This window comes from Sciurus vulgaris, assembly GCF_902686455.1.
Source record: "Sciurus vulgaris genome assembly, chromosome: 3".
Classification (NCBI taxonomy): Eukaryota; Metazoa; Chordata; class Mammalia; order Rodentia; family Sciuridae; genus Sciurus; species Sciurus vulgaris.
In genome coordinates, this window is record NC_136463.1 from 21,238,299 (window position 1) to 21,265,853 (window position 27,555).

At 48.6% G+C, this 27,555-nt stretch overlaps 1 protein-coding gene across 3 annotated transcripts in view; it reads right to left on the reverse strand.

The window, feature by feature from the left end:
• Window positions 1-869: 869 nt before the first annotated feature.
• Window positions 870-27,555, reverse strand: part of ODAD4 (outer dynein arm docking complex subunit 4) — a 28,402-nt gene continuing 1,716 nt past the window's right edge. Inside the window, exons 2-13 of one of the 3 annotated variants that reach the window (XM_079132814.1) lie at window positions 27,243-27,376; window positions 24,540-24,671; window positions 24,142-24,292; window positions 23,144-23,205; window positions 22,712-22,877; window positions 18,397-18,621; window positions 17,999-18,206; window positions 12,029-12,115; window positions 9,856-10,052; window positions 7,359-7,459; window positions 3,572-3,647; window positions 870-1,524 (exon numbers count right to left, since the gene is read on the reverse strand). In XM_079132814.1, coding sequence (XP_078988940.1) covers window positions 1,064-1,524; window positions 3,572-3,647; window positions 7,359-7,459; window positions 9,856-10,052; window positions 12,029-12,115; window positions 17,999-18,206; window positions 18,397-18,621; window positions 22,712-22,877; window positions 23,144-23,205; window positions 24,142-24,292; window positions 24,540-24,671; window positions 27,243-27,376 — 2,000 coding nt within the window. In that variant the 3' untranslated portion in view covers window positions 870-1,063. Of the gene's footprint in view, window positions 1,525-3,566; window positions 3,648-5,407; window positions 7,460-9,855; window positions 10,053-12,028; window positions 12,116-17,998; window positions 18,207-18,396; window positions 18,622-22,711; window positions 22,878-23,143; window positions 23,206-24,141; window positions 24,293-24,527; window positions 24,672-27,242; window positions 27,377-27,555 lie in introns of those variants that run through there. The other 2 variants (XM_079132815.1, XR_013762709.1) reach the window with 2 other exon arrangements.

The window sequence follows — 27,555 nt, forward strand, 5'->3', positions numbered from 1 at the left end:
ACCCAGGACCACCATGGCAAGGGAATCATCCTCTTAGGCCCACTGTTCTGCCACCCCCTCCTCAGTAAAGCCTCTGCATGCTTGGATTTTCTAGTTTCTTTGCACTCAAAATCTTCACACCAATCCTGGATGCAGGCTCCTTATCGTACAAAGGAGGAAACAAGCTTCCATAGCCTGATTTACTTGACTGGACCACCGAGAGGTGGCAGAGGTGGGGTCCCTGTGCAGCCCCCACTCCCAGGTTCCCTTGCTATTCTATGGCAGAAGCCATCTCTCTTCCTCTGGGTCCCTAGAGCAACAGTCAGCAGTATAATTCACTTCATTCTGCTTTCAGACCTAGTCGGCCCACAGTGTAATGGCAGATAATGGCTGAGGCATTTCCAGCCACCACTGTTCCTTCCTCTTATATGGCCTTCCAGTGTCCTGCACACGGTGGGTCCTTGAAGGACGAACCAGTGGCCAGGGGCTGGACAGACACACCTCTTCTCCCAGGTCTTTCTCTTTCCTTCTCCTAAAAAACTTTCTGGTTTCTAGTTTGGCACAGTGGTGCATGCCTGAAATCCCAGCAACCTGGGAGGCTGAGGCAGGAGGATCGAAAGTTTAAGCCCAGCCTCAGGTGAGGCCCTAAGCAACTTATTGAGACCCTGTCTCAAAATTAAAAAGAAAAAAGAGCTGGGCTGTAGCTCAGTGGTAAAGTATCCCTCTTCAATCCCTAGTACCAAATAATAATAATAATAATAAATAAATAATTAATTATAATTTTCTGGGTTCCCTGGAGTCACCTGCTTCTTCACCTTTCTGAGATTCTTATTAACACCTTTCTTCTGTGAGGCTCTTCTGAAAACGGGTGGGAGTGAGGAAGCAAAATGCTGGAGTCAAGGTTTGCAAAAGTGAAAGATATATTTTTAATGAGAAACTAGTGACAGAAGGAGGTAGAAGTGTCCTGTGGGACCTGTTTCCCATTTTTCTCCCCCCATCAAAAACACATCTCGGCTTGAAAATGCAGTGAAGAGTCACAGCCCCCGTGAATACCAGCCTCCTGCTCGTGCCAGTGAGGAAGGCTTCACTCATACGCCTTCGCCGTTTCCTTGGCACTTTCCGCTCCTTCCACGTCTCCTTCCCCTTCTGCTTCCGCCAGCTCTTCCTCTTTTGCGCCTACTTCTGAGGCGGTCTCCTCTGGTCCTTCGGAGGCCTTTCTGCCTGACCCCTCTGAAAGCTCCTGGTCTGATTCCGAAGGTCTCCGGTAAATTTCCCTGGACTCTCTCCTGCCCACTGCCAGCAGTGCCTTGACTTCTCCTAGGGATCTTCTGGCATCTTCTCTGAGGCTTCTTCTGGCTTTTTCTGCTTTCAGTCTCTGAGGAGCCTCCTTGAATTCGTCCTCGTCCTCCTCGGTGTCCTGGTGGATCTCGGCGTGCTCTCTTTCCCAGCTCTTCACCACCTTCTCCATTTCCTCGCTGCCTGTTTTCTCTTCCTTCTCCTTTGCCTCGACTGTTTTGTCGTCATTCGGTGCAGCAGGGCCCTCTTCTGAAAAACGGCAGGAAGGAGGAGGGAAGGGAGGTGACAGTTTGGTCATCACCAGGTCTGCGGAGGCCTTTGCTCCTGAGACTGACCGTTGTCACACACTCTCCCTTGGTGTTGGTGGCGCCCTTCCCAAAAGGAGGGAAAGGGGACCATCCCTCACCGACCACACCAGCCCCCCTGTGGCAGCATCTGAGGTGCCGTGCAGATTATACCACTCCATCTCGAGACTGCACAGTGTCAGTCTGAGCTGATTGGAATTTGCAGTCAAAGGACCCAAGATTGACAGAGAGAAGTCACACGATGGCCACTGCACATACACAGTGAGCCAGAATATGAACCTGGGACTGTGGGACCCAAGAGCACATGCTCTCTTCCCTCCCTTTCTTGTAAGAAGTAGCGTAGGTGCTGGGAAACGACAGTAGATTCTTTTCTCTGGTGTCCTCATTCAGCCACATTCTCTTGGTCTCTAGGAAACCAACCTTCCTTCCTTCCTTTCTTCCTTCCTTCCTTCCTTCCTTCCTTCCTTCCTTCCGACTGGGGATTGAACCAGCGGTGCTTTACTCCTGAGCTACAACCCAGCCCTTTTTAATTTTGAGACAGGACCTCACTAAATTGCTTAGGGCATTGCTAAATTGCTGAGGCTGGCCTTGAACTTGCAATTCTCCTCAGCCTCCGGAGCCCCTGGGATTGTAGGCATTCTCCACTGTGCCAGGCTCCTTTGTTAAGAGGGTTCCTGGGGAAATATGAAAAGGCTGCAGGCAGCAGGGTCAGCTAGAGATACTGTTTTATGACCAAAGGGACTCTCACTCCATGTTTTTAACAGTTCCCGAGAAAAGTCACCAATCCCCTCCTGAATCCTGCGTTCTCTTTCTGGAAGTGGCTGGGCTCCAAGTCACGGACAGACGCCCTCTGCCGCTGGAGGTGAAAAGGCGAGCAATGCTGCCACCTGCTGTTCTGAGAAGGAAGTGCCAGGAGTGCCCTTGGCGGCAGGGCCTTCCGGATGAGGACTCCAAAAGACACTTCCCTAGCACGAGGCGGGCAGAGGGGTAGAGAGGCTGCTTGGAGCATCTGCCATTTCCCATCTGCCATTTCTCTTTTCACATCTACCACTCCTGTGGCTTCTTAGAGCAGCTCCAAGGGTTTGACTAAGGGCATTCAGCTGCCACGTGACAGGTGCCAGATAATAGAGCTATCATATGGCTGAAACCTGCTGCTGCTATGACCAGGAGGACCAGAGGGGACAGAGCCTTGGAGCCTGGAGGGTGGTAGCCAAGAATCTGTACTGGATTCTCCTCCTGGATCCCCACCCCCCCCTCCACTGCAATATGGCTGAGGTGAGGGGCACACTCCACAGAGGGAAGCACCTGTCACCAGAAACAGCGTGGAGCCATGGTAAGCGCGCAGGTTCCAAAGCCAAGCCTGAAAACCACTGTGGATTTTTAACCCCACTGCCTCTGTGTCCTCATCTGTAAAATTAAACTGAATATACTTTTTTGGCAGTGTTTTTGGAGGGACAGTGTCAGTGCACACTAAGCCCTTAGAAGAAGGCCTGGCCCAGGGAAGGCCCTGACTCCCTGAATGGACGGAGACCAGCTGCTACTCTTAGCCCAGCTCCTCTGGACTTACCCATCCTCTGCCTCCCCTTCCCTCCCTCCTTCCTGGTGGGCAAGGACAGCCCGGAGGCAGGGAGTCAAAGACCTCTACTCCCTGCAGCCTTCTGAAAAAGAACGCCACCAGGCACAGTTGTTAGGCAAAACAGCCGCCTCTACACTCCAGTTGGCTGGGGACCCTCTGTCTGAAGGTGCCACCACGTGCAGGAACCAGAGCACAGCAAAGCGGGCTCTCTGGGGAGCAGAGAGGATGGGCGCAGAGCCTCACCCTTGGAGAGCCCAACCCTCTCCCTGTCCTGCCCTAGGGAAAGGTTGCGGCTGCGTAATCAGAAGGCCCTCTGGACAGGGCCACCCTGGCTGGCGGAGCTGCCAGAAAGTGTGGCCAGGACTGTGGGAGAGAAGACAGAGGAGTTGCCCTTTCCGGGGGTCCCAGGACTCACCTTTGTCTTTGACCGTCTCCTTGTAGTTAGTTTCCCTCAGTTCTTCAATGATGCCCTTGTTGGCTTCATCCAAGGCCTGCAGAGAGCAGAGGAGCGGTGAACTCTCTGAACCCGTTTGCCAAGGCGTCTTTTCCTTTCCCGCCCAAGCCCAGGGACCCGAGGCAGGGCTGGGGTGTAACCCGCCACCCTAGGTTTCCCGCTGCGCTGAGGCTAGTTTAAGTGATATGAGAGACGCAAGACCCGGTGAGTTAAATTCATTCCTCCTGGGCTTAAGCATGTACCTTTAATTCTACCGTTTTAGCTGAAGCCACTCTTGGCTTCACTCAGTGTCAAGAGACAATCCAAGCCTCTGAGCACTCAGCAAGACTGGCATCGGAGCGGGGACCAAGGGTTGAGGGACGGGCTGCCTTCAAAAGGGGCTTTCAAGACATGTGCAGTTTCCTGAGTTCAAGTTCAGTTTCACAGGGGTCGAGAGCTCAGCCTGTGTGCTTTTCTCTCTCTCTTTTTTTACTTTTGTTTGTTTTTTGGTAGTGTGGAGATGGAGCCCAGGCAGTAAAGCGTGCTAGGCAAGTACTCTACCACTAGCCACACCCAGGCCTGTTTCATGGTTTTGTTTTCTGAAATGGAGTTCTCGGAGGTCTCAAGGTCTCCCTATGTTTGTTGCCCCCGCTGCCCTGGAGTTTCTGGGCTCAAATAATCCTCCTGCCTCGGCTTCCTGAGTAGCTGAGGCTACAGGCTCATGCCCCTGTGCCCGTCCGTGTGCATATGGAGGGCAGGCTGCCTTCCTCCTCCAGTGGTCCCAGTGGTCTGCCCTGTAAGTTCCCACCCAGAGATGCCGATCCAGGTGGGTGAGGGATCAGGTTCCTGGTCCCACGAGGAGACACTAAGAGCCAAGTGACTCCCTTCAAATTACTGCCTTAGCCTTCAAGGTGACCTCAAATCCTCTTGGCTGGGAATGCTTCCAGCCTGCCTCCTGGGACACTGGGCTCTCACTCTGAATTCCCCTGGTTCCTCATGGCGTTGGTCATAAACCAGGGTTTGTGCTTTTGGGTTTCTTTCTGTTTTTCTTTCTTTCTTTCTTTCTTTCTTTTTTTTCACCCCCTGGTACTGGAAATTGAACCCAGGGTGCTGTACTACTGAACTACATCCTTAGTCTTTTTTATTTTTTATATTGATGCAGGGTCTCACTAAGTTGCTTAGGACCTTGCTAAATTGCTGAGGTTGGCCTCTAACTTGTGATCCTCCTGCCTCAGCCTCCTGAGTCCCTGGGATTACAGATATGTGCCCGTGTGCCTGGTTTGTGTTTTTGTTTGAATCTTCCTGCTGACAGTTTCTTGTGAGCCAAGAGTGCAGCCAGACACTTTTGGGCTTGGCAACGAACACTGACTACTGCTCATAAATGAATTCTGTGCTGAATTGCCATGCTGTCTGTTTGCAGGGTGGTCACACAGAAGGGAATTAAGGGGGAGGGACCCTGCATGTGAACTGTGAAGCACAGGAGCACATGGCAGAGCTTTAGTGACCTGGGTGCTCTCCCCCAGAGGTCAGAGTTCCAGGCAGGATGTGTATGACAGCTGTCCCCTCAACAGAAGGTCAACAGAAGGTCCACACCCTGGGGTGTGTGGAAACAGGGGACAGCCTGGGACCCGTGAGGCCCGTTGGGAGTGATTTCTTGCCAATAGCAAAACTGGCCTAACTGGCCTCTCAAAAGACCCAGTAGGTCAGGTCGCTCCTCTGTCATCCCTGCCTTTCCAGTCCAGGCTGGCAGGCTGACCCCACCCCGTGCCATCGTGACCCCCACAGCCCCCGAGTCCAGGCCAGGGCTCCTCTGCTTACCTCAGGCCCTCGGTGCCCCAGCCTCCCATGTCCTCAGTGTTCACACCGCTCTTGGCCTGACCTGCCCCTACCTTCCAGAGCCTTCCGCGAGGCCCTGCTCCAACCAGAGCATTCTCAGGGTGTCACTTAGGCCCCTGCCCCTTTCCCCAAGGTCCTGCTCTTCTCCATCTGCTCTCTGAAGCTGTCCCTATGTGGCCCTCCAGTCATGCACCCTGCCAGCTCTCAACCTGGGGGCGTGCTCCCTAAGGGTAGGGCCCCCATTTAATTCACTCCAGCAGGTGCTTTTGGAGTCAGCCACATGCTGGGTGGCTCCAGAATTTTGATGTAGGAACAGCTTGGGGACAGCAGTCTAGTGGGCAGCAGGAGATGGCTGGTCAGGGATTCCAGTGGGGTAGCAAGTGGATGGACAGAGGCTGTGCTTCTACCTCAAGTGCCTCTGTGAGCAGGGGTCCTGAAGAACCCCCAGCTTTCCCCCCGCTTCACTTCTGGTCTCTGCCTCCTAACACTTATAGTCTAGGGATTTTGGCAACAAGCGGAATGTTCTAGATCTGTATAAAGTGGCATACATGAGCCATATGTGGCCACCGAGCCTTGAAATATGGGTAGTGTGAATGAGAAACTGAATTTTTCTTTCTTTCTTTTTTTTTGGTGGTGTTGGGGATTGAGCCCAGGGCCTTATGCATGTGAGGCAAGCTCTCTACCAGCTGAGCTATCTCCCCAGCCCTGAATTTTACACTTTCCTTACTCTAACTCTAACCTAAGTGGCTGCACGTGGCTAGGAGCCACCTCATGAGTAGGTCGAGGCGAGCCTAATACAGTGATATAGACTTTCATGGGACAGTGAGGGGCTGGGGAAAAGAGATGTCACCTCACCCAGACCAAGAAGTCAGAGAAGGCCCCTTGAAAGAAGGGACATCTAGGCTGAAACCTAAGGCTGAGTGGACATTAGCCAAGTGAAGGGGAGTTTAGAACATTTCAGGCAAAGATAAGAGCACCTGCTAAGAAAACGGAAAAGTGGGAAGCGGGCTTTGGCTGGAGCTGGAACGCAGGGGTGGGGAGGGGATGGCCAGCCTGGACAGCCGGAGAGGCACAGGGTGGGGGAGGCCACCAAAGGCCTTTCTGCCCCCTCAGACGAAAGCCAGAAACCTTCTCCCAGAGGCGCCAGAAACCAACAGAGGGTTGAAACAAGAGAAGGAGGAATTCACACTATATTCCTTGTTGACTCTTGGACGAGGTGGCATTTTTCAAACTGCAAATCCAAAACTCAGTTTAGTAGGCCTCAGGCAGCATTAAATAAAATAAAATGGAAATCCAGAGATGAGGGCAGGTGCCTCCAGTTTCGGCCACTGAGGAGACTGAGGCAGAAGGATTGCCTGAGCGCGGGACACCCATGCAAGGCCGTGACCAGAGCACCCCCGCGTTCTCACAGTACTAGGAATCGGACCCACAGCCTCCCACGTGCTGAGGGCTAGACACGTCCTCTACCACTGAGCCACATCCCCTGCCCTTTGTATTTTTTATTTTGAGACAGGGTCTTGCTGTGTTGCTGAGGCCAGCCTTGAACTTGTGATCCTCCTGCCTCAGCCTTTTGAGTAGCTGGGATTGGAGGTATGTGCCACTGTGCCCAGCTCGCTCCTGTATCTTAAAAAAAAAAATAGAAGACAATACGAAATATCAGAGTGTATAGTACACAGCAGAGGTAAAAACATTCTTTCTGCAAAACTTTTTCTGTTTTTTCTGTTTCAAATAAAATGATGCATACTGGGTTGCCATGGAAACGGCCTGTGGTAGCCAACACTGCAAAGCCATCAGCCTGCCCAGCAAGTGCTCTACAGTCCGCAGATAATAAGCAGCTACGAGTAGCCAACTGAGAAGGCTGAGGGGAGCCAGGGGCCCACACGCCCAGTCCCACTGCCCACTCCCAGGGCCCAGCTGGGTGACAAAGGCTCACGCTGATGATGGCCTGCTGTGCCTCGTTGTTATGGACCAGCTTTGCTCTCTCCAGGGCCTTCTCAAAATTGTTCACGGCTGACTCGAAGTCTCGCAGCTTCACTGGAAAATAAGGGGAGGCACAGCACAGGGAGACTGTGACACTGTGTGTCCAAGAGGGAGGCTCTGGCCTGCCTGGCCACACCCAGGGCCTGAGAAGCCCGAGTCAGCTAGATGGAGTCAGCTCTGGGCCATGGGCTTCACCACTGAGCTGCCCAGCCCCGTCCCTTCCATCACATACCTGTCCCGTCTCACCCACAAGGACTGGAAGGGACAGGCCTGAGCCTTAGACTCTAGCCCTTCTAAGGGGTTAGTGAGGGAAGGGGTTTCCAGGTAGGGGCCAATGCACACATCATGTGTCTCCAGGGTGGGGGATACAACCCTATCTTGTTCCATCTTTAGATTGTTCTGGAAGAGGAAATCCATACTTTTAAAATAGTCAAGTTTTTCAGAAATACTGCAGAAACCAACTGGGTGCAGTGGCACATGCCTGTATCCTGGCTACTAGGACAGACAAGGCAGGAGCATCACAATTTCCAGGCCAGCCTCGGCAACTTAGTGAGACCTTATCTCAAAATTAGAAATAAAAATGGCTGGGAATGTAGCTGAGGGGTAGAGCACCGCTGGGTTCAACACCCCGTACAGGAAACAGAACAGCAAATACTACCAACTACACCACCAAACCAAATACCGAGGGTTGGATGTGACCCGTGGGGCAGCTGCCAGAACCTCAGCTCCAAGCCCGGTGCAGTCAATCAGAGAGCAAGGGGCTCGTCCAAGCTCACCCAGCCAGTTCGTGCTGGAGCAGGGTCAGTGACTGACTGTGCCCTGGAGAAGAACTTCAGTTCAGGGAGGAAGGAAAAGTGCTCACCAGCCAGTCAGCATCCAAGTCTTCACACTGAGAAGGCTGGGCAGCTTTTTTTTTTTTCCCCATTACTGGGAATGGAACCCAGGGTCACTTTACTATTGAGCTACATCCTCAGCCTATTTTTTTTTTTTTTTTTTTTTTAAATTTGAGACAGGGTCTCACTAAGTTGCTGAGGCTGGCTTTGAACTTGCCATCCTCCTGCCTCAGCATCCTGAGTAGCGAGGATTATAGATAGATGTTGCTGTTTTCTTTTGAAACTGTACACACCCAAGATTCACCCTTTCCCAAGTATTGCTTTGGGATCCATGGGGGAAAGAGAACCTTGTGTTCATAAGTCAATTTTTTAAAAGGAAGATCCAAATGTAATTCTGAAAATATGCAGAGTCATAGTAAGTGAGGTCAAATATACATTTTTTTTCAAATACACATTTGAAATGGAGAATCAGTATTCATTCAGAGACAGTGGTGCATGCCTGTAATCCCAGCTACTCTGGGGCTGGGGTTATAGCTCAGTTGGTAGAGTGTTTGCCTCGCAAGCACAAGGCCCTGGGTTCAATCCCCAGTACCACGGAAAAAAAAAAAAAGACCAGCTACTCTGGAGGCTGAGGCAGGAGGATTTGTAAGGGTGAGGCCTGCCTTGACAATTCAGTGGAACCATGTCTCAAAATAAAAACTGAGGGGGCTGGGGAGATAGCTCAGTCGACAGAGTGCTTGCCTTGTAAGCACAAGGCCCTGGGTTCGATCCCCAGCACCCCAAAATATAAAAATAAAATAAAATAATTAAAAATAAATAAATAAAAACTGAAAAGGGCTAGGGATGTGGCTCAGTGGTAGAGGGTTCCTGGGTTCATTCTCCAGTGTCATAAATTCACCAGGTTGTAATTTTTAGTACATTTATAGAGTTGCGCAACGGTTACCATGATCCAGTTTAAGAATATTTCCATTACTCTGAAGTCTCCTTCAAGGGAGCAGGGGCAATCTGCTGAATCTCTGAGAGCCTCAGTTTCTCCATCTCTAAAATGAGGAGAGGTACCTATACCATAATGATTCAAGAAGAATGCTTGTATAAAAGGTACCTAGCCAGAGTCAATACGTGGGCACTGTTACCATGGTTTGGATATGGTTTAAATGTCCCCCACAAAAAAATTAATGTGTTAGGAGCCCAGTCCCTTGAGTTAGGAGCCCAAACCTTGAGTTTGGCCTCCCCCAGTCTTGTGTCTTCCTGTTTGTCAATGTGACTGCTTACTCCTATACATGCTTCTGCCACTGCGATATGGTATAAAGTGATACAGTCAAATAAGAAGCCCTCATCAGAGCCCAGCCAATGCCATTGCCAGGACCTCAAATCTTCAAAACTGTGAGCTAATATAAACCTCTTTTCTTTATAGAGTAGCCTGTCTTGGGTAATTTGTTGCAGTGACACAGAACTGTCTAATACTTTGAGGATGGCATGATGCTGTGTTGGGCTACAGCTCCTTGCTCTTGGGGTGCCCCAAGCCCTAATCAAACTTTGCTTAAAATAAGCCAGCCAAAGTGTGGCAGCAGGGCCTGAAGGCTCAAAAAGGTAGAGTATTCATCTCTGAGCCTGTACCTTGTGCCTGTGCCACGAGAACGCTGGCGTTCAGCTGCCACTCAATGTCCCCTTCTTCCTCGGCGCACTGTTGAGACTTCTCACCATAATTCTGAGCCTGCCAGGCCTGGTCCAACTCCAGGTAACAGCGGCCAATCTCATGGAACAACCAGGTCTTCTCCAGGGTGGTTTTGGCTAGAGGGATCTTCTCTTCCCACCTGGTAACACGAAAAACCAGGGTCAGCTTCTTTCCTTCAAATTCTGCTATCGGCCACATAATTTAAAAAAAAAATTAATTAAAAAAAAAAAAGAATGAGTTTTATTCTACCTCCCGGTAAAAAGTCCTTTTTAAATCTATTTTTTATTATTTTTATTTTTACAGACTACATTTTGATTCATCGTACACTTTTCGTTTTTATGGTTGTATGAAATGTAGATTCACACCATTCACGTAATCATACATAAAACTCATTCTTAACCTTCAGTCCAGGTGTGGAACTAATAAGCATTAACATATTTCAAAATTGCTAAAATATTTTGGTACCATCAATGAGATCAAATTTGGCATAACCCTTAAAAATGGTGTTTAAAAGCAGCATGTGAGCTAAGCACACACATGTAATCGCAGCAAGTCAGGAAGATTACAAGTTCAGGTCCAGCCTCAGCAACTTAGCAAGACCATGTCTCAAAATAAAAAGGCAAGATCCTGTCTCAAAACAATAAAAAATAAATAAAAATAAAAAGGGCTGGGGATGCAACTCAGGGGTAAAGCACCCTGGATTCAATCTCCATACCAATAAATAAACAAAAAATAAAGATAGCACTTGAAATAACATCAATAATGTTTAAGAACATCAAGAGAAAAATCAGCACAGAAAAAACACTGGAATGAAAAACAAAAATACCAGGTACTGGTCTTCGGGTGGTAGTTCTGACTAATTTTTTTCTTCTACTTTTCTCTATTTTCCAAATTAATATTTAATAATAAGCACCCATTACTATAAAATAGTTTATTATGACAAGATATTAATGGGTGGGTAAACCCTGATCTTCCACTTTGAGCAACAGACACCAGGGCCATCAGGAAACTGAATCGTGTGGAGAGAAGGTAACTGGTAAACAAGCCTTCGGATCAAGCAACTGGGGCCTGAAGGCCTATTTCTCCCCAGGAAGGGTGAGTGAGCCCAGAAGGCCTGTTCTCCCAGGCTCCCTAGGACTAACCACCAGCCCCTGCCCCAGAAACTAACTAGCCCCAGGCCTGGACATCAAAGTCTGGCAGTCAGGCCACCTGGAGAGTTCAGACACTGTTCTCAATGAGTCCACATGACCACACAGTCACAGAACAGTCTCAGAGGAAATCTACAGGGTCACTTTGTCCATCACTTTCTGAACTTGCCCAAGGTAAGAATCACCTGGAGTGTTGTGAAAAAAGAATTCCTGGGGCCAGGCATGGTGATGGACACCACAACTCAGAAAGTTGAGATGCTGTCTCAAAATAAATAAATAAACAAATTAATTAATTAATTAATAAAAAGGCTGAGGATGTGACTCGGTGGTAAAGTGCCCCTGGGTTCAATTCCCAGTACAAAAAAAAAAAAAAAAAAAAAGTTCTTAGCCTCAACCCTGACTTACAGAATGAGAATAATTTTCAGCAGAGAAGCCAAGCTAAGCAACCCTCAAATTTTTAGGTACTGGGGATTGAACTTTACTACTAAGCTAAATCCTCAGCCCTTTCTAATTTTTGAGACAGAGTCTCACTAAATCTCTAAGGCTGGCCTTGGATTTGTGATCCTCCTGCCTCAGCCTCCTGGGCCACTTGGATTACAGGTGTGCACCACCGTGCCCAGTGCCCAGTACTTTTAGGCCTAACAAGTACTCCAGGTGATTCTGATCACTAGGAAACCGTGAGAAGATGCTGATTCTATTCCATAGATTCTATGAATTTAATCGAGGAGGCTCAGAGCTTTAATAGTGGCTTAATGGTAGAGTACCTGCTTTGTATGTGCAAAGCTGAAGCTTTGATCCCCAGTGCCAGAAGGAGCGGCTTGCCAGTAGTCACCTAGCAGAGCCAGGAGCCAAGCCCAAGTCTTCTGATGTCCCCTTGCCTCGCATTCTGGCCCTAGGCTAGAATCCCAGTGTGAGGGCAGGAAGTTCCAGCCCTGGTGTGGGGACAGGGCAGTCTTTGGTCACTCACGTGTCAATGGCTTGCTGGAATTTCCCAACTCTGGCAAAAACCCTGCCAATGTTGTCAAGAGCTCTTGATTTTGCATCAGGAAGGTCACTGTGGGGAAGAAGCAAAGAAGATGTTCACAAGAAATCAGCTGTGACAGGCACTGCAAAAATAGAAAAAAAGGCAAAAACAGGGCCATGACCTCGGGGACTCAGGGTTCCAGTTGGAGGGGTGATGCCCAGGCTGGCAAGGCTGTGTGATACCTGGCTCTCTCATGCCCTGGGACCCAGATGTCCATTATCAGCATCTTCCTGGAAGCTAATCAATCAATAGCTTTCAAAGATTCCCTCTGATCCAGCAATTTCCCCTCTAGGAATTTACTTCAAGAAAATAATGTGAACAGTCATTACAGTGAAGATTCTTTTGGAAACAATCTAAATGTTATCCATGCTCTAACAATGGCAATTTTTACTGATGAAAAAAAGTCCATGATGTATTTAGTTCAAAAGTCAGATTACAATTGTGTTTAAAAAATAAAGAAAATCGCCACTGCTTGAAGCATTTGCTCTGAAGGCGCAGCAAGGGAACGGGATGCAAATGCAGCTCTAGAAGGCAGAAAAGGCAAGGAAACCCGACTGTCCCCTCCAGCCTCTGCAGGGAACACAGCTCTGTGACTGTGACCCAGTGACATTGATTTAACCCACAGAACTGTAGGAGAATAAGGTGTGCTGTTTTAAGTCAGTAGGGGGAAAAAAGAGGACTCTTCCTCTGGTACTGGGAGTTGAACTCAGGGGCATTTTACCACTGAGCTGTATCCTGAGTCCCCCACCAGAAGAAAGCAGACGTGAACAAGGAGACCAAAAAGCAGAATGGCCACTGCACAGTTACTTCAACAGGGAAGACTGGAACAGGAACAGGGAGACAGAGCACTAGAGAAAAAACTGATTGATTGACTTCAGGTTATCTTTTTTGTATAAGGATCAGCAGAGAGAACTTCATTATCTTATCAGTTGAAACTGGCCAGTTATCTCTGTAACCCTGATTTATATATATATATATATGTGTATATATATATATATATACACATATATATATGCACACACATATATATATATATATATTTTTTTTTTTTTTTTTTTTTTTTTTGGGGCAGGTGTGGGGGGTAGGGGTAGTGGTGCTGGGGATTGAACCCAGGGCCTCATGTATGCGAGGCAAGCACTCTACCATCTGAGCTATATCCCCAGCCCCTTGCCCCCATATCTTGTTGTTGTTGTTACTTGTTTTGTTTTCTGAGACAGGGTCTTGCTAAATTGCCCAGTCTGGCCTCAAACTCAAGATCCTCTTGTCTCAGCCTCCTGAGTCACTGGGATTACAGACCCGTGCCACCTGCCAGGTTTATAATCCTAATTTCTCATAAGGTCAGATAAACAACTTAATTTCAGCTTGGTGACTTGGAACTTTGGCATGATTCCATTTTGATTTTCTTTTAGATCTTTATTTTATTTATTTATTTTTATGTGGTGCCAAGGATTGAACCCAGTGCCTCACATGTGCTAGGTGGGCACTCTACCACTGAGCCACAACCCCAGCCCCCATTTTGATTTTTAACACCCCCAACAAATGAAATAATAACCCTCTCCCTCAATCTCAGACCCTCTCCAACCTGCGAAGCCACTGAAAGAATGTGCCTGGGAACCAAGTGTGGTCGTAGAGGGCAGTGCTTGGGAAAGGAACTGAGGCAGGGGGATTGCTTGAACCCAGGAGTTTGAGGACAGCCTGGGCAACACAGTGAGTGCCCCTCTCCAGGTGGGGAAGGGAAAGGTGACCCTCTGTGTGTGTATTGTCTTTTGTGATGCTGGGGATCAAACCTAGGGCCTTGGGCACACTAGGCAAGCACTCTCCCACAGAGCTTCACCCCCAGCCCCTTTTTGTATTTTATTAGAGACAGGGTGTCGCTGAGTTGCTTCAGGCCTAAGTTGCTGAGGCTGGTTTTGAACCTTCGGTCCTCCTGCCTCAGCTTCCCTAGCCACTGGGATTACAGGCATATGCCACTTGCGAATAGCTATCATTCTTTTTCTTAAACACAGAAATAATTGCCTTTGCTTTCAAAATCCAGTGTATGTGTATAAACACCTAAGCATGTAGGTAAATGTAAGAAAAGGGACTTGAAGGACACTTCCTAATGAGACCCAGGGAAGTACGCAGGAGCGGTGGGTGGGGGACTTTCAAGCTTTACTCTCAGTACCACAGTTGCCAGTCAAGCCAACATGGTTGTGCTTGTATACAAAGCACTCCCTCCTGGGCCTCAGCAGCTGCAGGCTGGTCCAGCTCCTTAGCCTGGCATTGGGCCTCTCACGCTCCATGGGTCCTGGCTCCCAGCCCAGCCACGCTATGTGTGGTTCCCCAAATCGCCATCCCACTGCATCCCTCTGCCTAGGGTGCCCTTCTCCTTCCCAGTGTCCACCTTGCTGCCCCACCTGTCTTCTCTAGGGTTCCCCCACCACAGTCCCCTCTCCCGCCTGCCCCTCTCCTTGGGTCCTTAGCCACATTTGGCATCCCGTGCTCCCATAGCACCTCTGGTTGGGCTCCCCTTCCAGAGTGAGCCCTGTGTCATGGTATGATGCACAAACATGCTGAAATATATGAATTCATTCATAATATTCATATGTAATGAGAACTAGTAGCTATGAGAAGGCAAGCAATCAAATCTGCAAGTATCAGAGGCATAGGTGAGAGCCGGTCACTCATTCTAATCACTTGTAAGACCAGCGCTTCTGGGTGAGGCCTGTTCCTGGATGTTAAAAGTAGGAGCATTGTTAAGCCTCTGTTTACTTAGGCACTTAGCACACACTTGCTAGGTGCCAGTGGTGTAGGAAGGGAAGATAGCCCCTTCCAAGGGCCAAAGTCCAAGAGGGCAGACAGGATGCAGGTGGGCAAGAAGCAAAAAGACAGTATTTCTACATCACCCCAGGTGCTGAAGGCTCTCCCTCCCTCATCTCTCTCTCTCTCTCTTCTTAATTTTTTTAGATGGACACAATACCTTTATTTTATTTATTTTTTACGTGGTGCTGAGGATCGAACCCACTGCCTCACGCGTACTAGGCAAGAGCTCTACCACTGAGCCAGAACGCCAGCCCCCTGAAGGCTCTCCTGAAGCAGGCCACCTGTCTAAATGCGGAAGAATGATTGAGAGGCAGTTTAGTAAATAGAGTGCTGAAGAAAGGGAAGCCACTCCTACTTAGGGCCTGTCTGCTGTAAAGCACAAAGCCAGTAACCCCGTGATGCTACGAAACCTGACAGATCTCTGTCTTGGCCAGGACAGGACACAGGATGCCCAGACCACAAGAAAGCCAGGTTAAGAGAGGCCAGGGCAAGCCGGGCTCAGTGGTGCACACCTGTAATCTCAGTGACTAGGGAGACTGAGGCAGGAGGATGGTGAGTTCAAGCAACTTAGCAAGACCTTGTCTCAAAATAAAACATAAAAAGGGCTGGGGATGTGGCTCAGTGGTTCACCCCTAGGTTCAATCCCCAGTATCAAAAAGAGACGGGGGGTGGAGGGTAGGGGCAGCAGGGCAAGATAAGTTAGGAATGGTCACCAGCAGCGTTGAGCAACGTGCTGATATTCTGGTATTTCATACCAACCACAGGATTTGTCTTTCACAGAAGGGCCCATGCAGCAACAGAAAGCCCAGGTCAGAGGAAACAGTGGGAAGGGTCTGGGCTGAGTTGTGGAAGGGAAACACAGAAGGCACAGACAAGACATGGTGGCCAGGGTGTGAACTGCAAGGGAGGGAGGTATGGGGAAGCCTCCTGGGCTTCTGGCCTTAGGGAGCAAGTGGCTCGTGGGGTAGGGAACCTCAGAGCAGGAAGTTAGGAAAAAGAAAATGGGTTCTTATCCGACCACGCTAGTTTGGGACATCCAAAGGGAAACTGCCTTGGAGTTAGTTGGGCATGAAAGTCTTGACTTGGCCAAGTCGGGCAAGAAGTAAAGACCTGAGTCGCTAGTGCATGGTAGATGGTGGGATCTTATTTAATCTTCGCAATCCCTGTCAGTTGGCATTATCATGCCTTCATGAGTAATGAGGAAATCGAGGAGACGGGCAGCTTAAGATCCACACAGATTTGTGTGGCAGAGGCAGGAATCAAAGACACATCCTCTACCCTTCCAGAATGCCAGTACATGCTACTCCTGCTCGGCACCGTGGAGACAGGTAAGAAATGAACTGGGGCCTACAATCTCAGCTACTCAGAGGCTGGCAGGAGGATGGCAATTTTAAGGCCAGCCAGGGTAACTTAGTAACATCCTGTCTCAAACTATAAAAAGGATTGGGGAGGTAGCTCAGTGGAAGAGCACTGACCAAGGTGCTCACGGTCTCGGGTTCAATCTCTAGTACTGCAGGAAAAAGAAAGGGGAGAAGGAGGGAGGGAAGGAGAGAGGGGCTGAGAAGGGATACTGTGTGGGGCTTGGCTAAGAGTAGAGGGCTGCAGGCAGGACATTCGGGGAGATTCAAGCCCCCGAGGGTTGTTCTAGGAGGGCAGTGCAGGAGTGCCTTTGGAGAGAGCCTGGGGGGCCAATTACAGGCATTGAGGACCCGCTTACTGCCTGTCATCAGGAAGGAGCACTGATAGACAAAGGCAGACCTTTGGAGATTTGTGGGAGCAGCAGCAGCAGCCATGACAGAGAGCTGAGTGAAAATGGGGTTCTGGGAGACCATGAGGTTCCCAGAAGTGTGTGGAAAGTAGGGACTGGACAGGGGAGAGTCAAGAATGACTCCAAAGGCTAGAACTAGGATGCTCACAAAGGGATGGTCCCTGCCACCAAGCCCTCAGCCTCATTTCTGGGAGAGTTCATAGTATTATTTTCAGTGCCAGGTCCTCTTCCAAGATTTTGCTTTGTTTTGCAGCGCTGGGATGGAACCCAGGCCCTTGCACATGTGAGGCAAGTGCCCTGCCACTGAGCCACACCCCAGCCCTACTGGCCCAAGTTTTTGACGTGTGCCTACATTTCATCCTCCCTTCCACCCTAGGGTAGGGGCTATCATTTTGCCCATTTAAGGGCCCACAGCTGGGTGGCGCAGATGACAAAGCCAGGGCTCCCTGACAGCCGCACCGTGGCTTACAGGACCCTGCTTGGTCCCACCCCTGCCCCCATCCTCCAGCCTCTTCTTGGCCCCTCCCTTGCCTGGCAATACTCTGTGCCTTCCAGCTGTAAGCTTCCTCCTGCCTCAGGCCTTCCTACAGGCTGCATGAGTGCCCAATGCCCAGGCAAGTCCTCCTGGGAGGTAGTTCTCAAAGCACTGGATCCAGTGCTTTTGCTTTATGACACTCATCACAACTGCAATTAAGTAGCTGTGTGACTTTTTGTTTGACATCTGCAGGGAACGACCCCAGACATGACCCTTCTGTCAGTCACTGCTGTGTCCCCAAGGTTGAACAGCACTGGGCATGTCTGAGCCTTAATGTGAACTTGTTGAGATGAGATGAGAATAAAATTACCTGTAAAAGGCAGACCGCTGGGAGCTTTGGCATTAATTATTATTATTATTATTTTTTTTTTTTTTTGTGGTACTGGGGATGGAACCTTGGGGCACTCTACCACTGAGTAACATCCCCAGACCTATTTATTTATTTATTTATTCACTTTCTGATACAGGGTTTCACTGAGTTGCCCAGGCTGGCCTCAGACTTGTGATTTTCCTGCCTCAGCCTCTTGCCACTGGGGTTCCAGGGGCTTGAGCCACCAAGCCTGGCCCTAGCTTTTTGGAATTTTGAATCATTATACTCTTCTTAGTGAGAAAGGCAAACAGTCTAGGTTTGGCCCCCTCCACCCTTTGTCCTGGGCAGGTGGCATCTACCTCTGTGGGAATCGACCTCAGGCTTGCAGGGCAAAAAACAGGAGCTAAGCCACCAGCAACACTACCAAAGGCTGAAACAGAGTCCCAGACCCCACTCCCTGGTAGGCCCAAGGGCCGTGGCCACCTGGAAGGCACTCACTATTCCTTGGCGATCTCCAGGTCCTTTCTGTGGCTCTGCAGGGCTGCGGCCATCTGCCCCAGTTCAATCTGGGCGTTCCCTATGCAGCTGTACAAGTTCCCAAGCAGTTCGTCCTTGTTGGGCACCTCCTCTTTGTTCCATTCCAACACCTTCTTCAGCACTTTCTCAGCTTTCTGAAGACTCCCTTCGGCACTGCCACTGGTCAGCACTGGGAAGAGAAGCGGGTGACGTGGAGGAAAGGGCAGTCTCCTCATGGCTGATGGGGCGACTACTCTCCCCCAGACAGTGTCCACCATCCACAGGTCAGCAGAGCCAGGGGCTCAGGCTGCTCTGGTGCTCCCACCTCACCGCGCAAGGGAGCAGAGGCACCTGCCCCGCCCCTCTGAGAGTATACCCACACATGTCAATGTCCTCCAGGCTCTTGAGGATGTAACGGGCTGTCTGTGAGGGACGGCGTTTGCGGTCACGCAGCCACCTCTCTTGCATCAGCTTGCGGTCCCGCTCCCTGGCATAGATTGGCTTCTGCTGCCTCCAGAAGTCACTGCGAGTGTCCAGGTAGTTGATGCCTGTCATGATGAGGTCCTCCACAGTCAAGCCGCCCTTGATGGTGCCTTTGATGAGGTCTGTGGGGCAGGGGTGTAAGGCAACATCAGAGGGAACAAGCGGCTGAGGGGATGGCCTCACCGAGGCTCGGGGGCCCTGCTGGGGGGCCCTCTGTGAGGAGCTCTGCCGGCAGCTGCAGGGACAGTGAAGAAAGAGAGAGCGTGTGGTGACAATGGATCTAGCTAGGCCAGGATGAGCTCAGAGTTCACCCTTTCAGGCACTCCCTTCATATAAAAACCGCATGGCAAGATGCAGGGAGCTAGGAGAAGGGGTGGCTGGCAGGAGAACCATTCTCCAAGGAGCCCCAGTCCTCAGAGATCCCTGCTTTCAAGATGTATCCTCAGAGAAGAAAGTGTCTAGGACCCCTAAAGTTCAGGAAATAATGCCTAGATTTAATAAATAGGAACTCTGCACAGCAAAGAAAGCAATTCGGAATGTGAAGAGAGAACCCACAGAATGGCTGCTGAGGCTGGCTTTTTTTTTTTTTTTTTTTTTTTGTTTTGTTTTGTTTTGTTTTGAAAAGTTAATTCTTAACTTTGATAGATTTGTTTTAGGGTGGATTAGAGAAAAACAACTCCTTACCAAAACAACAGATCCTCCTTTGAACAAAGATGCTATGAAAATTGCTTTGACACATCTTGATTTTCTAACTATTAGGAATGACAACTGTTTTGCTCCAGAAATGTGGGAGAAATCACATGAAGGGATGCTTCTTTATAGGAAACAAGACATATATATTCATAAAAGTACTGGCTTCTTCCTCTGCAGGCCAAAGCATCCTTCGTAAGGGCTATCCAAACCATGCTCTGGAATGTTCATGGACACTAATTTTTTACCCCTAGTATACAAAAGCACTGGACCGAAAATGCTCTTTATTGTAAACAAATCAGTCTTGTGCATTAGTCTGTTCCTTTAAGTGCCAGAAGTGATTCCTGAGTACTTACTAGTTTAAGATGCAAAGATTTTTTTAAAAAAATCACATAAATTGCTTCATGCTTAGCAATAGCTGCTGTAAAACTCAAGGTGCCACATTACAATTATTATTATTATTATCACTTTGTACCAAGTTTTACTGCTACTTTTGATGATGCTGGCCATGACGCAGGCTTCAAAACACAAAACTTGTGGTCTTCATTTGTGGTTGTTTCTTGATATAATCCTGTTCTGATAACTTGTCCCTCACATTCCAAAGATCTGGTCTACTAATCCTGGTCTCCAAAATGAGCCTTTTAGTCTCTTTCTCTTCCCAAAGAAACGAGTAGAAGTCACGCCACTGCCGTTTTTGTAGGTATATCAGGAATAAGATCATTCTTTTTACTTGAGGAATGATGCCATTACAGTATGCAAAGTAAAGGCGACATTGCTCTTTAATCTTCACTTCCTGCACATGATCCGCCATTTTGCTCCATTCATGCTCCTCTCCGGCCCCCCCTCCCCCCCAGCGCGCACCTCGGCCGGGGCCGCTGCCGCCGCCGCCGTCGCCGCTGCGCCTTGAGGCTGGCTTTGAACTCAAAATCCTCCTGCCTCGGCCTCCCTAGTCGCTGGGTATACAGGCATGTGCCACTGCACCTGGCTTGTTAGCTACTCTTCTGACAGAGGCTTAATGTCTAGAATATAGAAAGAACTCAAAAATACTTAACACCAAAAAACCCAAATAACCCAATTAAAAAATGGGCAAATGAATTAAACAGACACTTCTCAAACAGAAATGGCCGACAAAAATATGAAAAAAAGGTTCAACACCATTACCAAATCACAATGATACTGAGATTTCATCTCAACCCAGTCAGAATGGCAGCCATCAAGAATACAAACAATAAAGCTGGGTGCATGCCTGTAATCCCAGTGGCTCAGGAGGCTGAGGCAGGAGGGTTGTGAGTTCAAAGCCAGCCTCAGCAACTTAGCAAGACCCTAAGCAACTTAGCAAGACCCTGTCTCAAAATAAAAAATAAAAAGGACGAGGGATGTGGCTCAGTGGTTAAGCACCCCTGGGTTTAATCCCTGGTACAAAATTAATAATAATAATAATAATAATAATAATAGTAATAATAAATGCTAGAGAGAATTATAAAGAAAAAGAAACACTTTTACACTGTTGGTGCACTGTAAATTAGTACAATAACTATGGAAATCAGTTCCTCAAAAGACTAGGCATGGAACCACCACATGACCTAGCTTACTACTCCTTGGTATTTACCCTAAAGAATTAAAGTCATCATATTATAGTGACACATGCATGCCCATGTTTATAGCAGCACAATTCAGAACAGTCAAATTATGGAACCAGCCTAGCTGTAAGACGAATGGATAAAGAAAATGTGGTGTATATACACACAACGGAGTTCTACTCAGCCAAAAAGAAAAATGAAGTTATGTCATTTGCAGGGAAATGGATGGAACTTGAGACCATCCATTTATTATGCATGCTTGCTCCTCACCTGGTCAGGGACCAGAGTTTGGCAAAATAAGCCAAATTCAGAAGGTCCAGGGTCATATGTTTTCTCTTATATGTGGAAGCTAGAGAGGAAAAAGGAAAAGAAAGGTAGAGGGACAGGGATCTCATGACAATCAAAGGAACATCAGTAGAGGAAAGGGACAAGGGGGTGGGAAGTGGGGAGGGAGTGGGGAAGTGCTCTGGAGTGGTATTGGTCAAATTATATTGCTACCTTATGTGCATAGACGAATATGTAACAAAAATCCCATCATTATGTACAATAATAATGCACCAATAAAAAAATGTGGAAAGTCGGGGGGGGAGTGTCTAAGTGCACACCCTGGCCAAGGTTGCCAGTGCCCAGTGATTCCCCAGGTGCCAAGGGTGCCAGTGCATGCTGGGAAGTGGAGTGGTTTGCCTATGTCCTGCCCACTGCTCAGACAGAGGTTAGAGCGGGTTGCAACGCTGCAGGGCCACTTGGGGTAATGCTCAGGCCACTCCTTTCTTCCACAGCAGGTCCTCTGGAGTACAGGAGGCCTTCAGGCCCATTACCCAGGAGATATGCCAGCCATGAGGCCATCTGTGCATCAAAGCTCTACAGGGACCCCTGTGGGGAATCCCTGCAGATGACCTTGGGAAGCCAGTTCTGGAGAAAAGGCATTTGCTTCAAGGGCGACCCTGCTCAGGCTTATCAGCTAGTGCCAATATTCCCACCCCCAAGTTTCTGTGAGACATGCATTTCAAGGTTCTGTCCTATGTCCTGTCATTGACAGCACAGTGTCGGGAAAGAGCATTGATTGGGTTCTCATGTTGGCTCTGCCACTAACTTGCTGTCACCTTAGACAAGTTACTCCCCATTGGTAAATTCTATTTCCTTATCGATGAAAGGAGGGATTGGATGAGGTGATGTTTCAGAACACTGCAGTACTGATGTGCTCGGATTTGAGCACCCATCCACCAGATTCCTTTGCCCATTGTACAGACTGAGGACCCAGGGACGGTCCTTCAGGGACTATGGTGGTTGTTATGATTTGGATCTGGAGTGCCTCTCAAAGGCTCATGTATTGAAGGTTTAGTCCATAGCCAAGGGTGCTCTTAGGAGTTGGTGGAACCTTTAAGAGGTAGGGCCTAATGAAAGGAAGTTAGGTCACTGGGGCTGTGCCCTTGAAAGGAATATTCAGACCCTGTCCCCTTCCTCTCTCTTTGCTTCCCAGTTGTCATGAGGGGGGCAGCTTTGTTCCACCATGCATTCCCTACCTTGATATTCTGCTTCACTACAGGCCCCAAAACAATGAACCTGATCATGAACTTAAACCTCTGAAACCATGAGCCAGACTAAACCTTATCTCCTTTTAAGTTGATTGTCTCAGGTATTTTATCACAGCAACAGAAAGTTCACTAATGTAATAGTAAAGGATCCCAAATTTCTACTATTATCTCCCGGGATAGCATTGTGCACTGACTCTGAAAGTGGACTTCCTGGATCCAAACATGAGTCATGTCATTGCCCATCTATGTGTGACCTCGGTTTCCTTATCTGTAAAATGAGAATACTAGTAAAAACCCATCTACAGGTACATGTCAGCTAATATTATACAACAGTCTGTTTCTGGTTCAAGCATTAAGCATCCACCCCAGATTTCCTTTGTCTCAGGTCCCCAGAAAGGGTCTGAAACCTTCATCCAGTAGGAGCTTCTCCAAATACTCCTTGTCCACGTAGAGCTCCCCCAACAATTGGCGGATAGTCTTCTCGCTCTTGAGTGAGCCCTTCCGCTTGGATTCTCTCTTGACGTGGTGTGAGAGTTGCTTAACAGGATGAGGCTTCTGCTGGGCCTTCATACTCTGTAAAAATGGAGTGACACTCATCAGTCTCAGCAAGGAACACAGACCCCAGCCATGGCCTCAGAGTCTATGATTCCCTATTCCTCCTCCAGGACCTCTAGGTGGGCTGAGGACAATGAAATATGCCTGATGGGGCAATGGCTAGCTGCATAGGACCTCTCCCTCTAGAGTTGGGGCAGAACCCCATGATGGGCAGGAGTTAATCATTCCCAGGCAAGAGTGCCACTAGACGCAGGCACAAATGGCCTCAGAACCAGGAACCTTACCTCAGCCTGCTTGCTTAAGAAGGACAGGTCCCCTTTGTTCTCCAGCTTAATGGAAGAAGGACCTGTAAGGGCAGAAGCTGGAGCTCAGGTTGGCCAAGTCTTTCAGGCATGACCTATCACATATTTTATTTGGAAATGGCTGCGTTTGGCAGGGGGATAGTGGAGGCTGTGGCAGAGCAGGCCCTGTGCCAACGTGGCAGGCAAACAGTGCAGGATGTTTGGTACTACAGTACCAAACAGCCCGTGCTAGCCCAAGGCCAGAACAGCCAGATTTCCAAATAAAGGGTGACCATGAGCACAGGGGAGTCTGTTCTGTGTCATTTCCACACTCTGCTACCCGTGGTGGCAAGTTCTCACCCACCTCCCTCCTCCTCTTGCTACTGAACTGATGAGTAAGAAACAGTCCTTGGTACATATGTGTTGAGGGAGGAAGCCAGGGCCTTGGGAAGGCTGGACTCAGGACCTGGCTTTATCCTATGACTCCAGGCTAAAGATAGGCCTACTTCAAAACAATCCTTCTAAGGTGGCTTTGAAGAAAACAAGATACCATAGTACTCAATGCAGTGGATCAGGAGCTGGTTCTCCCAGAAGACAGTTTCTTTCTTTCTTTCTTTCTTTTTTTTTTGGGGGGGGGGTATGGGGATTGAACTTAGGAATGTTAACTACTAAGCCACACCCCCAGATCTTTTAAATATTTTATTTAAAGACAGGGTCTTGCTAAGTTGCTTAGGGCCTCCCTAAGTTGCTAAGGGCCTTGCTAAGTTGCTGAGGCTGGCTTTGAACTCATGATCCTCTTGCCTCAGCTTCCTGAGCTCCTGGGATTATAGCCCAGTGGACAGTTTCTAATCCCTGACAACATCAACAATAGCTGAATCCAAGTATGAGATTCCCAGGAAGCCTGGTGCTGGTTGCCCATCCACCAAACCTCAGCCCTTCCTCTAAACCTAGGGATTCTGGGAGCCTTCTTAGAAAAGGGCAGAGGCCCTGTGCTCACTCACTTCCCACTGAGTTGTTGATGGCTTCCTGGGCTTTCTGAATTCCAACTTTGAATTCCCGATCAGGTCGCAATTTGTAGCCTCGATGATAGAACACCAAGGCAAACTCAAAGTCTCCCATGGTGTACAGTGTCTCGGCCTTTTGCAAAATTCCCTGGAAGGAGAGAAACTCAAATCAAGGTGGACAGACAAGGCCTTACAGGACTCAGATATGGCAGAACAGAAACGTCCTGGGTTGAGGGTCAAGGTTGGAATAGAGAGGCAGGCACGTGACCTGTGAAGAGAAAATGGCATCAAACGCCAAGCAGTCTGGCTGATTCTTTAACTACTGGTAACCACAGGCTGCTGCAGAAAATGGCAGTAGTGAAAGCAAGATAGAGTTGTCCCACCTAGCTAGTCACCTTGCAGAAAGTCGGGTCGCTCTGGAGTGAAGCCTCAGCATCCTTCAGGGATTTCTCCAAGTCTCCCATCTTCAGGTAGCACTTAGAGCGGGCGACCAGGCAGTTCTTGTCTCCATTCTGAAGGTGAAGAGCCTGAGAAAGGAACCAGTGAGATTGACAGGTACCAGAAAGAGCAAGGTAGCAGCTCCACCTGGGAAGTGCAGCCCTAACCTCCTACAGAGTTTCAAGGAGACTCTTCAGGTCAGCAGCCAGGCCTCTGTGCCTTAACACTGATCTTTGCTCGGTCAACTTGAGCACCTTGACCTGTATGTGGATATCTTGAAGAAAGCTGAATCACAGCTATTGTGGAAGCCACTGGTTGAGATGTGGGAAGATGCTACTCTGGAGGTATTTTCTGCCAAAGCTCATAATCCCTCTAGTGAAAAAAAACACATGATTTTTTGCGCATGCCAAATTCAATCACAAACCTGAAATAACTGCACAACACTCTCAAAATAAATTTCAAAGGTGAAGACAAACAAAATAGATTTTAGGACAATCTGCAACTTGGGTTATCCATTCCACTAGCCTTTTTTTTTTTGGCCCAGGGATTGAACCCAGGGGTAGTTTACCACTCAGCCACATCTCCAGGTCTTTTTATTTTTATTTATTTATTTATTTATTTATTTATTTATTTATGGTGCTGGGGATTGAACCCAAGGTCTTATGCGTGCGAGGCAAGCACACTACCAACTGAGCTATATCTCCAGCCCTCTTTTTATTTTTTTATTTTTTTGGCCTTGCTAAATTGCTGAGGCTAGACTCAAACTTGAGATCCTCCTGTCTGAGCCTCTCAAGTCACTGGGATTGCAGGCATGTGCTACTATACCGGAATACTAGCCTTTTCTTCTTTCTTTTTTTCTCCCTGGTGGTACCGGGGGTGGAATGTAGGGGTTTGCACATGCTACCACTGAGCTACATAATTTAATTTTAGGTACTGGGTATTGAATCCAGAGCTGCTTTGCCACTGAGCTACATCCCCAGCACTTTTTATTTTTTATTTTCAGACAGGGTCTCATGAATTGCTTTGGGCATCCCTAAATTGCTGAGGTTGGCCTTGAACTTCCAATCCTACTGCCTCAGACTTCTAAGTCTCTGGGGTAACAGGCATGTATCACCATATCTGGCTTTTTAAATTTTGAGACAGGGTCTCCCTAAGTTGCCTGGGCTGGCCTCAAACCCATGCATGACGCTCATGCCTCAGACTCCTGAGTAGCTGAGATTATAGGTGCACACCACCATACCCGGCTCAATCTTTTTCTTTCAATGTAACTAACTGAGAATCATTGCTATTTCAGGGGATTAAGATGAAAATGTCAGGAAAACTGAAATTGTGATTGGGGTCTCCTAAAGTGGGGGTGGGCATTGGTTCCACTTCTCATGTCCTATCTTCTTCTGTTTGAGATCATTACCATAGTCTGTGCTGTACTGTCCTTCCTGGGACATCAGACTGTATCCACCCCTTTCTAAGACCTTTCTACTTTTCTAAGAAGAGGAAGTAACTACTGTCTTTCTTGGAATGAGACCACTTCTCATGCAAGGCTACCTTCCCTTGGGGCCATCTTTTCTTTTTGCCTGGGCTTCTCCAGGATGGGATGTGGTCCAGCAAGAGGAAAACGGGTGGGGGTAGGGTTCCCAAACTCAATTGTTCACCCATCATTGCTGGTTCTAGGGTGTGGTTGGTGGTTAAAAGGGACAAAAGACTTTAGGTAGCAATTGAGAAGCTTGACTTCGGGAGAAGTCTTGGAATGGGTTTGTGGGCTATCATTTGGAATAAGGAGCGGGGCATGGGCTGAAGGTGCAGTTCAGTGGTCAAGTGCTTGCCAGGCATGCTTGAGGCCTTGGATTCCATCCCCAGCACTGTGGGGTGGGGAGTGGAGAAGTAGGCTAATAGCCTTAGGAAGATCTTAAAGAGCCAGGGGTGGAAAGGGCTGGTGATGTGGCTCAGTGGTTAAGTGCCTCTGGGTTAAATTCCTGGTACAAAAAAATCCAAAAACAAACAAACAAAAAACCTTACAGTTGACTCGTGCCAATGTACTACCTGGTGGATAGGGTCTCAGTATGGAGTCTGAGTGCCTAGCTTTGGAGCCTTACTCTCTTACTCTGCCAGTTCAGTAACCTTAAACATGTTGCTCAACTTCTTTATCAGTTTCCTAATGTATAAATGAAGTAACAATAGCACCTGCACCTCCCTCATCCGGCATGTGTTGTGCTTGGCAGTGAGTCTGGAATCCTGAAACAGCATCCAATCTCCTTAGGATGTGGTGGTGTGATTTTTACCAAGGTTACTATAATAATGCTGATTATTTTACTGAACACCTCCTTTTTATGAGCATCCGTGCGCCGGACACTTCGCAGCTTCTACATGCATCTCCCAACCAAACTCGGGCCAATGATGGGAAATCGGGACTGCTACGAAAGGTCAGTTAATCGCAAGACATTTAAGTAAAAGTAAAGGGAGAGGCTACTGTTAGTGCAGAGAATGAAGAACGCAAGTGGAAACTGGGAAAAAATGACCAAGCACCGGGCCTAACTATGATAGGGGTGCATCAGTCAGGACTCAGTATTAGACATAACAGTGTCCTCCACGCAACATCTGGACCTCAGCAGTACCGGTAATTGAAAGTGGTTAGGGATGATGGATAGGTTCAGAGAGCGACTCACGTTGCTGAAGCTCTGCGCGGCTTTAGAGAATTCCCCGCGTAGGTAGAGCCGCTCGCCCTCTGCCATGTAAGAGGGAAAGGTACTTCGCAAGGTCTCAGTTTCAGATTCCAACATGGTGACCGCCTTTGGAGACGCTGAAGCGGAGAGAGGGAGGAGAAGAAGATGCAGAATTTCTGCCTAGCTTGTATAAGATTCGTCTCTTAGCAACCGAGAGACAGAGACTGACTTCCGGTCCCGCCCCTGACTCCCGCGGAGTTCGGATCCCCGGCACAGCCCCCCCCCGCAACCTCCCAGCGTGCGCGTGCGCGGGGGC